Genomic DNA, 15,520 nt, shown 5'->3' with positions numbered 1-15,520 from the left:
CTCATATCAGAACCCTATCCATGAGTGGCAAGTGAGTTGATATACTTCAGTTAAGTCAGAACCCAACACTTATTTTAGTCTGCGAGTGGCCTGCCCATTGTTTTATTTACCACTTCCATCCATGCCTCTTTTTTTAATGGTGAATTGTATAATTATCTCATTATATATTGCAATGTAATAATAGAAATAAAGTGCACAGTAAATGTTATGCATTTGGATCATCCCCAAACCATCCCCTACCCTGGTCCATGGAAAAATTGTCTTCCACAAAACTAGTCTCTGATGCCAAAAATGTTGGGGACCACTGTTGAACAGGACTCATCAATATTCAACTCAAGATAACAGTGCTGCCACTAGCCCACAGTTTGTCCTCCTCATACCCCCTTCTTCCCTATAACCCTCAGTCTCCCTCATCTGTCAAATTAGAGTCTCGGAACCAGGAAGGTTGACGGCCCTTCCTACGCTGACATTTTATGTCTAGGTCCTCTTTAAATCCAGCTGCCAGTAACCAGCACGTGGCTCCCGCCCCCAGACTACTTCTTTATTCATGCTTAACCTTTACCTTGGCAGGTGAAGTATAAGATTCATCAAGCACATTTGACAACCCATGGCACATTTCCTGTTTTCCACCATCCCTCTGCAGGTCACAGACACCCAGGACCCAGCCATTGCGGGACTCAACAGGGGACAGGGCCACTCACCACGGCCGCAGTCTTCCCACAGACCAAGAGGAGTCCTGAGCTCAGGCCGGGGTTGTTTGGTTTTGAGGTGTGCTGGGATGAAAGGTGCTCTGAAAGTGGAAGGCTCGGTTATTAATTAATTAATTATAACTATAATTGAAGGTTTGTTCTTAAGAGTGAGTCCTTTGAAATTACTTTCCATCAAACAGCCACTGCCACAGAGGAATCTGATATTCAGAACCTTCTCTATTTCCTCAGCACAAGCAGTTTTATCCCAGGCCCCAGGAGGCTGTTCTGAGCTGACTCCTTCCTCACAAGCCTCCCCCTAATACCACCCACTCTCACTTTAAAGCTGAGGCTTGTTTTTTGGGAGAGAGGGGAAGCAATGCGTCTCTGTGTGTTCATCTGTTTTTTAAAAAGGAAATCTATGTCACACCAAGTAACCCTTTTTGTAGACTTTAATCTGACCCTTTTCAGATAAATGACAATGAAAAAATTCCACGGCGAGATCAGAAGGACACCTGAGACAGAACACCCACCTGCTGTCGTGGGCCACACCTCCCAGTTGCAAGCAGAAGGGAAGAAGCAAACTGTCAGACTGATGTGGCTCTAAACAACAGCAACGTGTGAAGGCCCGGGGGCACTTCTGGATTGACCAAGAGGAAACACATGTTGCACAATGATATGATCTTGTTGGTACAATTGTCAGCGAAGGGAACTCCCACAGCAAAGGGCATAAAACCATCCAAGGCAGTCTGGGGCGGCTCAGTTCGGCTGTGCCAGGGAGTGGAGCAGAGCCCAGCGCTGCCCCAAACACAGATGGGACCATGAACTCCAGCCACAGCTTAAGCCAGACGCACTTGGCCTCCCGCCATGGCACCGGCAGCGGTGGCTGGGCCTGGCCCAGGAGCTTCCCCCGGGCTCCCAGTGTCCATGGTGGCGCAGGAGGTGTTCGCATCTCCCTTTCCTTCACCACGCCAAGTTGCCCACCCTCCGGAGGGTCTTGGGGGTCTGGAAGAGGCAGCTCCCTCCTGGGCGGAAATGGAAAGGCCACCATGCAGAACCTCAATGATCGGTTGGCCTCCTACCTGGACAAGGTGCGCGCCCTGGAGGAGGCCAACGTGAAACTGGAAAATTGCATCCTGAAGTGGCACCAGCAGAGAGATCCTGGCAGTAAGAAGGATTACTCCCAATACGAGGAAAGCATCGGCCATCTACAGGAACAGGTAAGATGCTGGGTGACCCTGGAGCTCGAGATGGGGCCACACAGCCAGGGGACACTCGGAAGGAAAAATCAGCACAGAAGTCAATTTCCAGGAAAATGGCAAAAGTCGTTGTGCACAAAGGTTTTTGCAGAGACTTTCTTATTATTTCTTAAATGTGGACTTGGGCAAGTCTGTTTTGTGTCATTAATCTTCTATACATAAATTATGTAGAAAAAGAATTCAGAAAAGGTGACAGAAGTGCTGTAGGCTATTTTAAAAAATGGGACTGCCTGATTTTTCACACGCCAAAAAAATCTTTAAAATGTGAGACAACCAGCTGCTGTTTGGTATCACTTATGAACCAACGATGCCCTAGTCATGGTAAGTGCCAGCTTTCATGTTACATGCTCTGTGCAGGAGGCATAAGAGAATGTTTGCTTTCTCATTACATCAGGTCTGCTCTACCTCAAAGTCCTGGCAACAGTGTGGTTATCCATCAACAGAAGACTGACTTTTACTATTTTAGAGATTACGCCTGAAAGTTGTCACTCCAGTAGTAGATAAATCATCAGGACACTCCTAGATATTTCTTTTTGAAAGTTGCTAGAAGATAAACTTGCTCACAGTTCTAAGAATGACCTGTTGCTAGAAAAAGAATAATAAAATGAGCACAATTTTTAGGATCTGAGAGTTAAGAGGGGTTGTGAAAATATTCTTAAAAAAAAAAATTTGTCAGGTGTAGTGGCTCACACCTGTACTTCCAACACTCTAGGAGATGGAGGCCAGAGGATTGCCTGAGCCCAGGGGTTCAAGACCAGCCTGGGCAACTTAGCATGACCTTGCCTCTATAATAAATCAAAAGATTAGCCAGATATGGTGGCGCACACCTGTGGTTCCAGCTACTTGGAAGGCTGAGACAGAAGGATCACCTGAGCCCAGCAAGTTGAGACTACAATAGCCGTGAGCATGCTACTGCACTCCAGACTGGGTGACACAGTGACACTCCAACTCAAAAATAATAATAACTTTAAATAAATAAATTTTTAATCAAAAAAGTTAGGATCATACCTTCTGGGACATCTCACAATATTAGCAAGAAGTAGAGGGAATCCAGCCATCTGGTAGGCTATTTTTAAAAGCTAACTTCCCTCTTACATAAAGCAGTCCCAGCAAATTCCCTGTAAGATCATGATTTAACCTACCTAGAAAGGGCATCACAGGTTTCCAATATGTGTACCACATCATTTCACAATACTCAGTCTTTCTTGCTTGAATGTAGGAAAGACCAATCAAGATAATAAAAATCTGTCCTCATAATGAACCCTAATTATTGAATAATCAACCTAATAACTGACTGTGTAATTGCTTTAACTATACAGTGCATGCTTGCCTTTATGAAAAAAAACAAGGTGACTCAACTGTCCTCATCATATTTTTTTGTCTAATAAAGTTGCTTTGGTTTTAGAAAGGAAAGAATAGAAGATTTTTGCAGGTAGAGTGCTGAAAACAAGACTCCCAAGAAAACAAAAATGTGTGGTTAGACCTGGTTAAATAATTTATGCACCAGCCGAAGAGAGAAACAAAGAAAGGGGGAAAGGATGGGGAACGTTTATTGAGCACTTATTATATGCCCAGACATCACATTGGATGTTTAATCAGTGTTGCCCAAGAACTTTCTGCAATGACAGAAAAGTTCTATAACATTCGATTTAATTCTCACAACAAGGAAACTGAAGCTCACAAAACTGAAATAGCTACCAGGGCAGGGTGCAGTTGTTCAAGCTTGTAGTCCCAACACTTTGGGAGGCCAAGGCGAGTGGATTGCCTGAGCAACTTGGTGAGACCTCGGTTCTACAAAAAATTAGCCGGGCGTGGTAGCGCATGCCTGTAGTTCTGGTTACTTGGAAGACTGAGGTGGAAGGATCACCTGATCCTAGCTGGGGTTGCTATGAGCATGCCACTGCACTCCAGCCTGGGTGACAGAGTGGGACTCTAACTCAAAAAAAGAAAAGAAAAAAGAAATAGCCACCAGACACCACCAGCAAGAGGCAGAGGTGGGATGGAACTCAGGTCTGTTTCCAATGACCTTGTAAATTCCCCTACGGCCTGGTGCTGACAAGCCCACCTCATACAAAAGTGACACATTATTAATAAAAATGACATGCTACATCTGCATTATTAATTATGCAACACATATTTAATTCTTACAACTCTGTGAAGCAGGTGTTTTTAATCCCCAATTTATACATAAGGAGACTGGGACTGAGTGGTTGTCCAAGTTATTTGGAACAGAATTGAGAAAAGTAAGTGGGTACAATTATTGGGGGTGGGGAAACTTACCCTCCAGATGGCCCAGGATTCTGGGTTTTGAGATTAAATAGGAAGCTTCTTTGGCTTCAAAGTTCAGTCTTTTCTGGATTTTTACTCCAGATGCTGCATTTCTCTACATTTGAAAAGAAAGCAACTATTTAACATGAGACTGTGTATCATTTGCAGGTGAGAAAACAGAGACCCAAAGAAGTCCCACAGTGACCTGGACTGGTCCTCCCTGGGTCTTGATGAAATGCTCTGAGTAGACACAGCTCTCCCCTACCCTCACTTTAGAGATGTTAAATGTTACTCAAAATCGTTCATAAGAAATGGAGTTCAAAAATCAATCTCATCCTTTTGAAATACAGAATTAGAAATAGTCATTGAGTATTATAAGTACAATTCCTTGAATGATTCTTAATAGCACTATATTTGGCATTTTGGTCTACAGTCAAAATTGTTCCCTCTCGCCGGGCTCGGTGGCTCAGCCTGTAATCCCGCCTGCGCCTTTGGGAGGCTGAGGTGAGTGGATTGCCTGAGCCCGCGGGTTTGAGACCCGCCTGGGCAGTGAGACCTCATCTCTATAATAAATCAAAAAATCAGCCGGGCATGGTAGCACATGCCTGTAATTCCGGCTACTTGGAAGGCTGAGGTGGAAGGGTCGCCGGAGCCCAGCAGGTCGAGGCTGCGGTGGCCGGGAGCAGCCACTGCACTCCAGTCTGGGTGACAGAGTGAGACTCCAACTCAAAAAAAAAAAATTGTTCCCTCTCTGTGGTAGGAGGACAAACACCCTGAAGCAGCCATGCTGCACTAATGTACCAACTCGGTTTTAAGGGAACCAACTCAGGGCCTTGAGGAGAAACCAGGTGATTAATTATAGCATTCAGTATAAAAACTGTACCTCGTATTTTATTTCTCAATTCATCTTAATTCATTTATGACCATAAAAGCTGTCTCAGAAATAGTGACTGTATAATAATACTGTATCAAGTAAGCCCAAGAATTGTTTGTTTGTTTGTTTGTTTGTTTGAGTTGGAGTCTTGCTCTGTCGCCCAGGCTGGAGAGCAGTGGCATTAACACGGTTCGCTGCAGCCTCAACCTCCTTGCCTCAGGTGATCCTTCCAACTCAGCCTCCCAAGTAGCTGAGACCACAGATGCGTGCCACCACACCTGGCTGATTTTTTTTTGTTTTTGGACTAGGTCTCGTGATGTTGCCTAAGCTGGTCTTGAAGTCCTGGGCTCAAGCAGTCCTCCAGCCTTGGCTCCCAAAGTGCTAGGATTACAGGTGTCAGCCACTGCCCCCCAGCCTTGGAAAATTGTTTAAAATGTGCTCTGTATCAAACACATTTCAGAACTCTCACGCATATGCTATGAGAACACTGACTGGGAGAACCACACTTGAGGTGGGCTTTGCAATGGATAGGTTATCAATCTAACTCAGAAAAGCCAAATCAGCCCACAGGGAGTACTTCTGACTTTCCGATTCCATGGTGTATATAGTGCAAGCTTTCTTTGGATGTCAATCAACACCACATAGTATGTGTCAAATACCCAAGTGAGTGAGGCTGACCCCAGGTGTCCCCAGGATTTGGGGGATAAAGCTACTTTTCATTTTGCATGTGCTTAGATAATGCAAAGAAAAAGGGGCCCTGGGGAGGGGGAAGTATTGGTAAGAATGCCCCTAAGCCGCACTGTAGAGAGGAGATAAGGACATACCTGTGACACCCTTTTTGAGAGCCAAGAAGAAGCCATAGTACCATTTGGAATTCCACAAAGGGAAGGAAGAATTGGGCAGGAGTGGCCAGCCCTGCTATCTCCCACTACAAACAGCAAAACTTTGAGGATGCTTCTCAACATAGAAAACCTGGTGGCCAGGCACAGGCTGACATCTGGAATCCCAGCATTTTGGGAGGCCAAGGCAAGAGGATTTCTTGAACTCAGGAGTTCTAGACCAGCCTGGGAAATATAGTGAGAGTTTGTCTCTACCCAAAACATAAATCAAAAAATTAGCCAGCCATAGTGGCCCACACCTGTAGTCACAGCTACACAAGGCACTGAATCAGGAGAGTCACCTGAGCCTAGGAGGTGGGAGCTATGGTAAACCGTGATTGTGCCACCACACTCCAGCCTGGGCAACAGAGTAAGACCCCTGGCTAAAAAAATAAAATAAAATAAAGTCTGGGGATGTATCCAATGCAGACCTAATTACAAAAGTACTAGAAATTTGTATAATTTATATTTTTCTGAATTAATTCAGTTTCAAGTAACTTTTCAGTGTCTATAACATGCCAAGAATATGCTATAACATTAGTTCATTTAATCTCTCCTAAATCTCATAGCTCATTGATGAAGTGACAGTTATTATTGCCATTTTGTGAATGAAGAAACTGAGACTCAGCCAGAGCTCACTCGGTCAAGGAGGGCTGGGGCGGGATCCCAGGCCTTGCTCTTTGAGTTCCAGGCCCAGCATCTATGCCACCTCTGAATCCTGCTATTGTGCATTCATGATACCAAATTCCATGTAATCAGTAGAGCTTTAAATAGGACCAGATTTTTTAAAAGGTGCCTTTGTACTGAGGTATAGCTTTGTCCTGAGAAAATCCATTCTAAATAAAGGAATTAGCTGTATAAATACAATGGGAATGTCACAAGATTCTCTGACACTAACAAAATTACAGAAGTTTAGAGCTAAGACCTCCAAGGTAGCCTGTTTGTAGTACAACCTCCTTCTTTAGCAAGTAATGAAACTGAAGCCCAGGGAGTGAAGTGAACAATTCATGTCCTCAGGGATGGTCAGGAGCAGAGTCAGAACCAAAAAGAAGCTCCCCATTTCTAGGTCAGCACAACACTTGGCACAAAAGTGGTATTATACTTTGGACAGTGAGACCTCTTCCACTACATTTTCCTGAAGGCAGTGACATACATCAAATGTGGGCTATTTATCTGAGAATAACATACTTGCAGGTATTTACAAATCCTAAGTGCGTACGCAACTGTTCAGGCTTTCAACAATATTTTTCTTTTTGAAGTAAAAAATTATATAAACACCCAGGGAAAGTGTTTAGCTTATTAAGCAGCTTCATTTGATGATAAATAATTATTTATGTTAATATTTTAATTGCTACAATTGGAGCATTCTCACCATGGAATAAGTTACAAACACATACACATACCTATAAGTTATGGGCATGACTATAGTCACTTTGGGCAAAATAAAATCATGTTATGTGATGATGATTACAGCATTCGTTTAAAATTAGTTTGTTGGCCGGGCACGGTGGCTCATGCCTATAATCCCAGCACTTTGGGAGGCCAAGTTGAGAGGACTTCCTGAACTCTTGGATTTGAGACCAACCTGGGTAACTTGGCGAGACTGCATCTCTACAATAAATCACAAAAACTAGCCGGACATGGTGGCGCACGTCTGTAGTTCCAGCTACTTGGAAGACTGAAGCGGAAGGGTTGCTTGAGCCCAGCAGGTCAAGGCTGCGGTGGCTGGGAGTGTGCCACTGCCCTCCAGCCTGGGTGACAGAGTGAGACTCCAATTCAAAAAAAATGAATAAATAATATTAAAAAAATTAGTTTGTCAACTTTGCTCAGTAACAAGGATTGGAAAACATGAATGCTATCATAAGGAAGAAATATGTTCATCTAAAATATTAACAATTGTTCTTTTGGAGAGCTGGACTAATATTCACAATAACCTAAAGTCTTTTTAACATCTTCAGATGTAGATGAGCTTAAGCAGAACATTACGGCATGCTCATAACACGAAGTTAGAAGGCATTTTGAACAATTTCTGTCCTTCCTTTTCCTATGTAATTCTTCCAGCAGTCTTATCAATTAACATAAAACCACTTAGATTTATATAAAACCACTCAGTGCTTTGAACCTAGTATATGCTCGATAAATACTTACTTATTTGGTTATTCATTATTTCACTGCCAGAAAAAGAGATTGTCTATGCTGACGAGTCGAATACCCAGGAAATTAGGGGACAGAAATGAGATGCAACTGTCCGGTGTGAGTGTGTCCAACTAAAATAACTCTCGGCACATGTTTTGCAGATCGTGGATGGTAAAATGGCCAATGCTCGGATTACTGTTCTCATTGACAATGCCCAGATGGCAGTGAATGACTTCAGCCTCAAGTAGGTTCCTTCTTCACAGGGTTATGGGGTTTTTTGTTTGTTTTCTTTGCCAAAAAACCCAAAAAACAAAACAAAAACAAAAAGCCTCATCTTGCTATTACCCATATCTAAAAATCTTATACTTAAAAGACATAACAACCAAAAACTTAATGTGTGACCCTTGAATGGATTCTAACTTAACAAACCAGATATAAAACATATTTTATAGTACAAGGAAATTTGAATGTGCGTCAAGAATTAAATGACATTTTAAAGAGTTATTACTAATTTAGGTGCGATAATGTTATTATGTTTATTCAGGAAAAATCCCTTTCTTAAAAGATGCATTCCCAAGTATTTAGTGGTGAAGTGTCATCATGTCTATAATTTACTCTGAAATACACTAGTAATGAATATAGATAAAACTAATATGGCAAAATAAATATGGTTGCTAAGTCTAGGTGATGGGTGCATAGTTATTATTGTTCTATCCTCCCTATTCAATTTAAAATTTGACATTGAGTCACCATCATAGAAAAGCATAGCATGAAACAGACATATAAGTACATCCTGCATGTATTTATTCACTCTTGTTAAACCTAAAAAGTAAGAGAGTCACCTCTAAAATAAGATGCATCCTTTCAAAGACCATGACCTTCCAATGGCAGGTGCACTCTTCTCTTCCTTCTAACCAAAGGTATGAAAATGAACACTCCTTTAAGAAAGATTTGGAAATTGAGGTTGAGGGCCTCCGAAAGACCTTGGACAATCTAACCATTGTCACAACAGACCTGGAACAGGAGGTGGAGGGACTGAGGAAAGAGCTCATCCTCATGAAGAAGCGTCACGAACAGGTAGGACCCCACCCCCCGGGAATTCCCAGAGGTGAGCACAGCTCTCAGCCTGTTTGTTTCAGGGTCACACTATAGATGACACTACCATCTGGACGTCATTCCTGTTGTCCTTCAACCTAAGTAACCATTAAAAACATAGAAATAGCTAGTTTCTCCAATTTCAAGTTTATCTACTCACAAGTGAAATACAACAACCAAAACGCAATCATAATTCACAATGAATTGGCCAACAGTTTTGTTAACACACAATGTTTACCTAGATGTGTTTGTACGTATGATGCTCTAAGAATAAATGTGTGAAGCCAGGCATAGTGGTTCATGCCTGTAATCCTAGCACTTTGGGAGGTCGAGGCAGAAGGATCACTTGAGACCAGGAGTTCGAGATCAGCCTGGGCAACATAGTGAGACCCTGTCTCAAAAATATTATATATAATAATAATAATAGCATGAGATTGAACTTTCTTTACTGAGTCAGAGTGCAGCAAATTAGGATGTAATAGAATAAAAAGAATCTGCTACCAACCAAGATAAACGTGACTAGTGGTAAAAATTAAGAATTCTAATTTCCAGAAGCATAAAACTTACTTTCAAAGAGTTACCATCCGTCTCTGACACTCATAAAACGATAGAAAAACAATTCCCATTTTAGACAAACAAAATTGCTTCTGAACATCAAAGAGGCTGGTGTCTAAATAGCTGGTTAGACAATGATTGTTAATTAAACCTTTCCTGTGGTTGCTCCTATGGGAGTCAGCCCTAGAGAGTCATAAGCCATTGACAAGATTTTGAAAGCCTCTTCACCTTCTGACTTTTGTTTACTGAATGGCTTCCCAAAAACATTGCCTATCACTGCGAAGGTTCAACTGCTTAATAGCGTAGTTGCTTCATCAATGAATAGCAGCTAGAGAGGACTTTACACACTTTGTAAGCTTAATTCTTTCTGAAATATTTTCAGCCAGGGATTAAGTCAGTAATCACAGAGGCCATTTGATTACCTGCTTGTGCTAGCCTTTGTTTTATAAAATTATGACAGAAAAAAGGCATATAATGTTTGGCCATCCACAAGTGACAACTGAGAAACCAAAACAAACCAGTGAAAGCATAGCAACCACATAAGCTGAATTTTTTTTTTTTTTTTTTTTTTGAGTTGGAGTCTCACTCTGTTACCCAGGCTGGAATGCAGTGGCATACTCACAGCCACTCCAGCGTCGACCTGCTTGGCGATCCTTCCGCCTCAGCTTTCCAAGTAGCTGGAGTGACAGGCACATGCTACCATGCCCAGCTAATTTTCTGTTTATTGTAGAAACAAGGTTTCATCAAGTTGCTGGGCTGGTCTCGAACCCTCAGGCTCAGGCAAGCCACTCGCCTCAGCCTCTCAAAATGCTTGGAATACAGGCTGAGCCACCGAGTGCAGCCAAGCTGAATTTTTTAAAAAATTCATTTACTGCTGCCAACCAACACAGCAATCCAGCCTCCTGGTTGTCACAGCCGGCTCATTTTCTTGCTTTGTTATTAAACAGGAATTGAAAGAGCATCATGTGCCAAATGACTTCAAGGTCAATGTGAAGGTGGATACAACTCCAGGGGAGGATCTGATTAAGGTCCTGGAGGAAATGAGGCAGGAATATGAGTTTATAATAAAGAGGAAGCATCGAGACTTGGACACTTGGTATAAAGAGCAGGTAAAAACTTCCGAACTTCCAAAGGCTGCATTTACTTGGGGTCCGAACTTCTAAATCCTGCGTTTCCATGGTGTCCCAATGCTGATGCCTCTCTCTGCCTTGCTTGGTCTCACAGTCAGCAGCCGTGTCCCAGGAGGTGGCCACTCCGGCTGCTGTGCAGACCAGCCAAGGTGACATCCACGAGCTGAAACGTACGTTCCAGGCCCTGGAGATTGACCTGCAGACGCAGCACAGCAAGGTGAGTCAGGGCTGGGAAAAACCCACAGAGCCTTCCTTGATCTCTCTCCTGGGCCCCAACTAACTCACCAGCACCCTTGGGACATCTCTCACTCTCCACGTTCCATCCAAGTTGTTCATCACGGAAATGCTAATAAAAACCACCATGAATCAAGTGTCCAGAGGGTGCCAGGCACATCAAATGTCGTTAATCCTCATATTACTTTCCAGGTAGGTCTTACTGTGTCCTCGTTTTAGAGATGAGGAAACCAAATCTTCAACAGTTTAGTAAATTGGACAAGGTCATACAGCTAGTAAGTGAGCAGTGGTGAAACCATGTGATGTTTGGGAAGGTTCTAGACTTCCATGCTCTCTATCAGTGTCCTCTTCACTTACAACTAGGCTGCCCCTCAAACCCCTATACAGAGAAATTCTGGTGCCAACATGGTAGGTGGCCAATCCAGGCCTGGCTAACTCCAAAGTACTACTCTGTTCATTATATATGTGTCTTGTCACCCAAAGAACTATAAGTTCTTGTGTCCAAGTCATTTCTATCATCTTCATGTTTCAGGAAAATACAAATGTCATAAGCATTCAAGATTCAATAAATTCATTCATTCATCTATCATTAGATTCCCTTTGTCCACGAAAAGTAATCAAAAGGAGGTAAAGAACACTTCAGAGCAGCGGTTGCCCCATCCCAAATGAGTAGCAAAGACAATAAATGCTAACGAGTGCAACAGAGTTGCCAAGAGCTCCCTGATAACAATGGTTTTATGCCCAGAAAATGGGCTTCCCAAGTCCCAACACTGCTCAACTCCTGACTGCCCAAGCCCCAAACCTATGTCATTCTATTTCTCATGTTGTTGTCCCTGGTAGCCACCAAGACACCCAACCGAGTGGTCAGCATATGATAAGTACTCAACAAGCACGTGTCATTGACTCAATCAGGCCATCAGTCAATGAGCAAACGAAATATCATTTCCTCTTGCAGAAATCTGCTTTGGAAAACATGTTATCAGAGACTCAGTCTCGGTACGCCTACCAGCTCCAGGACATGCAAGAGATCATCTCCCACTATGAGGAGGAACTGACACAGATACACCATGACCTGGAGCGTCAGATCAAAGAGTACGAGGCGCTCCTGGGCATGAAAACCCACCTAGAGAAGGAAATCTCCACTTACCGCCAGCTCCTGGAGGGAGACAGCGAAGGGTAAGGCAAAGTCTGGCCCAAGGGGAGGGTGCAGTGGGCATCTGGCTCTGGTGGGTGTATTCGTATATCCTGTGGGTTCTGTTAGCAATTAGCAATAGAGAAAGAAAGCTTCATTCCAAATTCCTCCAAAAGGTATCTACATGAGGTTGTGTTTTATTAAGCAGCGAATATGAATTAATTAGCTCATACTCCCAGGACAATGAGACTTGGAGTTAGACCATTTAAAACAAGTATGTTAATATTGCCTGAGAGAAGCAACTAAGAAGGTTTTGACTATTGTGTTTCTCAGTAGGAATACACAGAATTTTGGCTGAAAACAAAAAAAAGAAGGCAAGGGGAATGTTTTAGCCTATCAGCTGTAAGAGATTCATAAGAGCTGTCTAAATTTTCAATCAAATATTTCTGGCCACCCCAGGAAATAACAATAGCTGGCCATTTATATAAAAAGCACATATATTCTATGACCCAAGAGAAAGGGTTAGAAGTTTTTTTCAATGCATAAATAGAACATATTTGGATCAAACTTTGAAAAGCCAGAAGCTCAGGGGTCCCAGGTTTGAGATCCAGACCCGGGAAGGGATCCTGGTAGAGGCAAATCCTGCAGCTAGCTAAAAGGACAAGATGATTTGGTGAACTTCCCCTGACCCTAGGGTTAGCAGGTCACTGCCTTTTGGATCCAGGAGTGTTCTCCCATGAACTCATGACCTTGGGACTACTGAGTTCTGACAATTATCCTCATTAAAGAGGTGAGAATTTACAAGCAGGCAAAGGAAGTTAGTTCATTCTGAGAAGTTTTTATGATTGTTGCTAATACTACAGTAAGTTTTAACCTTTATCTCTTTTGCAGGACAATGGAAGAATCCAAGTCGGGCATGAAAGGTAAAAACAAACAAAATTTTCACTTTTAAACCATTTTTTAATGAAACAGTATGTTTTTTCATTCTGCAGTAATCATAATCTTTAGTGTATTCCCAAATGTCATGTGTTCAAAATATATTTCACCCCCCAAGTGGCCAGAAATTTTCAATTAACCAATTAGGTAATATAAAAAGAAGTGAACTCTCATTATTGGCCTCAATATATAGGAACGCTCTCTGTAAGCAGTAGAGAAGATTAAAATGACAATTAATTGTATTAGTTCTCTATTAAGTAATGTAGTCTGTTTATTAAACCCCTGGGAAATTAAGAGACATGATTTCATGTCGTTTCCCAAACTCTATTCCGTTAAACACTAGTATTCCAAGAGACTCAAATAGTGTATTATGACAGATGTGTTCTATGTCCAGATAACATTGGAAATACTATGTGCCATTATCCTCTTTAACAGTCATGTCACGTTTTGGGCTGTTAGAGATAGAACAAGTTCTGCTTTGATAAAGAAAAGGAACAAGAAAGATAAACAGTGACAAAAGTCTTCCTTTGTTTAATCCAGTATTCCCAAATACATTTGAGCTGGGAAACTTATTTCCTCAGATTACGTTTATCTCACAGAAAAGTTCCAAGAGACACAGTCTGGGACAAGTGGCACTTTCTGATTACTTAGTAGTAAAACTGTTCTAAGGCATTAGAGATTCAAAGAATCCGTGTTAGCTTAATCATCACAGAACAGTTGATCTAACCACTATCCCTCCACAAGATATGACAGATGGTCTGTGAGGTTCTCTTTTCACATGTCTGAGAATGGGGAACCCATTACTTAGTGGGATGGCCCCATCTACTGTTGGGGAGCTTTGCTGTTAACAAAGTTCTCTCTTATATCTCTGTCAATGACTTCAATTTTTCCCTGTGGTCTAAAATTGGTTTACTGATGTATCAACAAGGCACTTGTTCAAATAAGTCATATCTTTGAAAACAGTCACAACAAACATCCCTGGCTTCTTACCCAACCCTCATGCAGCACACCTTCTAGGTCTTAAAACAAGGTGCCACAAGTGGCATTTAGTGCTCCCTCAGGTCATAGACTCTGTGGTGCACGTGTCACAAAAGCCACACGTACACAATGGGCTTGTTGAGTGGTTGTGGTCAGAGATTAAATTCTGCATCAGGCACACCTAAAATAAAGGTCTTAATCTCCTTACAGTGACACTACTCAGGGCCCTTTATCTCCTAGAGAGTAGGAGGAAAAACCCTCTTTGATGAGATCCCTTTTTACTACCACAAAGCCGGCCATACTGCTTGGTGATCATTTTGGAAGGCATGAAAAGCCTTCAGGACTGAGGGCAGGGAATTGAAACTAAGAACAGTTCAGGTGGTGGAGAGAGCATGGCAGTGATCTCTTCCGTGCTCTTTTTCTCAGCGTCTGCAGCTCCAAAGATCAAGGCCATCACACAGGAGAGCGTCAATGGAAGGATAGTTCTTTCTCAAGTGAATGAGATCCCAAAATACATGTGAGACCAAAGTTTCTGCCTATTGTAAAGACGATTTTCCCCCAATGAAAAGTCCTTGCCAGACACTAATGAATAAGGCCTAAAAGGTGTCCTTGGAGTTATCAGACTCAGAAACTTTTACATTTTTCTCTGTAATCATCTCACCAGACTTCCCATAATGCTCTTAATGTACTGTACTTTTTGAATCAAAGTATGAGTGTATGAGTTTAAAGTTCTACTTCCCTACTATAATGTTCAGATTCCCATCATTACACTTCTGTTTTGTAGTCAATAAAACTCCACACCAACTGCACCATGTCTTTTTTTGTATCATAATGCAAGACTACAACTCAAGGTCTCACCCTAATGAGGGGTTCTCAGAGCATTGTCCCTGAAGGATCTAGAGGGATCTCGTTGCTTCAGACATGTCCACAGCAGTCAAACACTTGGCAGAGTTGTCACCCTGAAACCGCATAACCTAGGTGTGAGACACAATTTAGGAGTCTGCTCTCCAGACTTCTGCCAGAAGGAAGGGAGAAAGAGAAACAGAGAAAAGGGGCCCCAGAAAATTTCAATGGAAGTGTGAGGTGGCCAAAATTAATTCTACCTCACTTTTAAAAAGAAAAACCATCTGAAAGTCCTAAAGAAAAATGTAAAGGTAAAAAGGAGATTTTTAAAAATCATCATTCCAGACAGATACTAAGACCCCCAAAGGGGAAGTGACTTATCTAAAATCCACACTGCAAATATTAGGATCCAGAGTATTATGTTGAGCTGTAGTAGGTGACTACACCACTGAGACTATTTTTTTTTTTTTAGTTGGAGTCTCACTCTGTTGCCCAGACTGGAGTGCAGTGGCCACT

At 42.3% G+C, this 15,520-nt stretch overlaps 1 protein-coding gene across 1 annotated transcript; it reads left to right on the top strand.

Annotated features, from left to right (window-relative positions):
- Window positions 1–506: 506 nt before the first annotated feature.
- Window positions 507–14,970, top strand: KRT23 (keratin 23). Its single transcript, XM_008055826.1, has 9 exons — window positions 507–803; window positions 1,158–1,906; window positions 8,263–8,345; window positions 9,022–9,178; window positions 10,699–10,860; window positions 10,976–11,098; window positions 12,071–12,291; window positions 13,139–13,170; window positions 14,588–14,970. Exons 2-9 carry the CDS (start codon window positions 1,508–1,510, stop codon window positions 14,680–14,682), a joined length of 1,272 nt encoding a protein of 423 aa, XP_008054017.1. The 5' UTR covers window positions 507–803; window positions 1,158–1,507; the 3' UTR covers window positions 14,683–14,970.
- The last annotated feature ends 550 nt before the right edge of the window (window positions 14,971–15,520 follow it).

The sequence above is a fragment of the Carlito syrichta genome, unplaced genomic scaffold (genome assembly GCF_000164805.1).
Source record: "Carlito syrichta isolate Samal-C Ts95f unplaced genomic scaffold, Tarsius_syrichta-2.0.1 Scaffold301957, whole genome shotgun sequence".
Lineage (NCBI taxonomy): Eukaryota > Metazoa > Chordata > Mammalia > Primates > Tarsiidae > Carlito > Carlito syrichta.
The sequence above is the reverse complement of the archived record's forward strand: the minus strand, read 5'-3'. Positions and strand labels throughout refer to the sequence as shown.

What these genes read in the sequence shown, in the direction of transcription:
- KRT23 (XM_008055826.1), top strand. Translation starts at nt 1,508, where the DNA reads ATGAACTCCAGCCACAGCTTAAGCCAGACGCACTTGGCCTCCCGCCAT. An exon ending in TCGGCCATCTACAGGAACAG is followed by an intron (nt 1,907 to 8,262) that starts GTAAGATGCTGG and finishes CATGTTTTGCAG; the next exon opens with ATCGTGGATGGTAAAATGGC. An exon ending in ATCCAAGTCGGGCATGAAAG is followed by an intron (nt 13,171 to 14,587) that starts GTAAAAACAAAC and finishes TCTTTTTCTCAG; the next exon opens with CGTCTGCAGCTCCAAAGATC.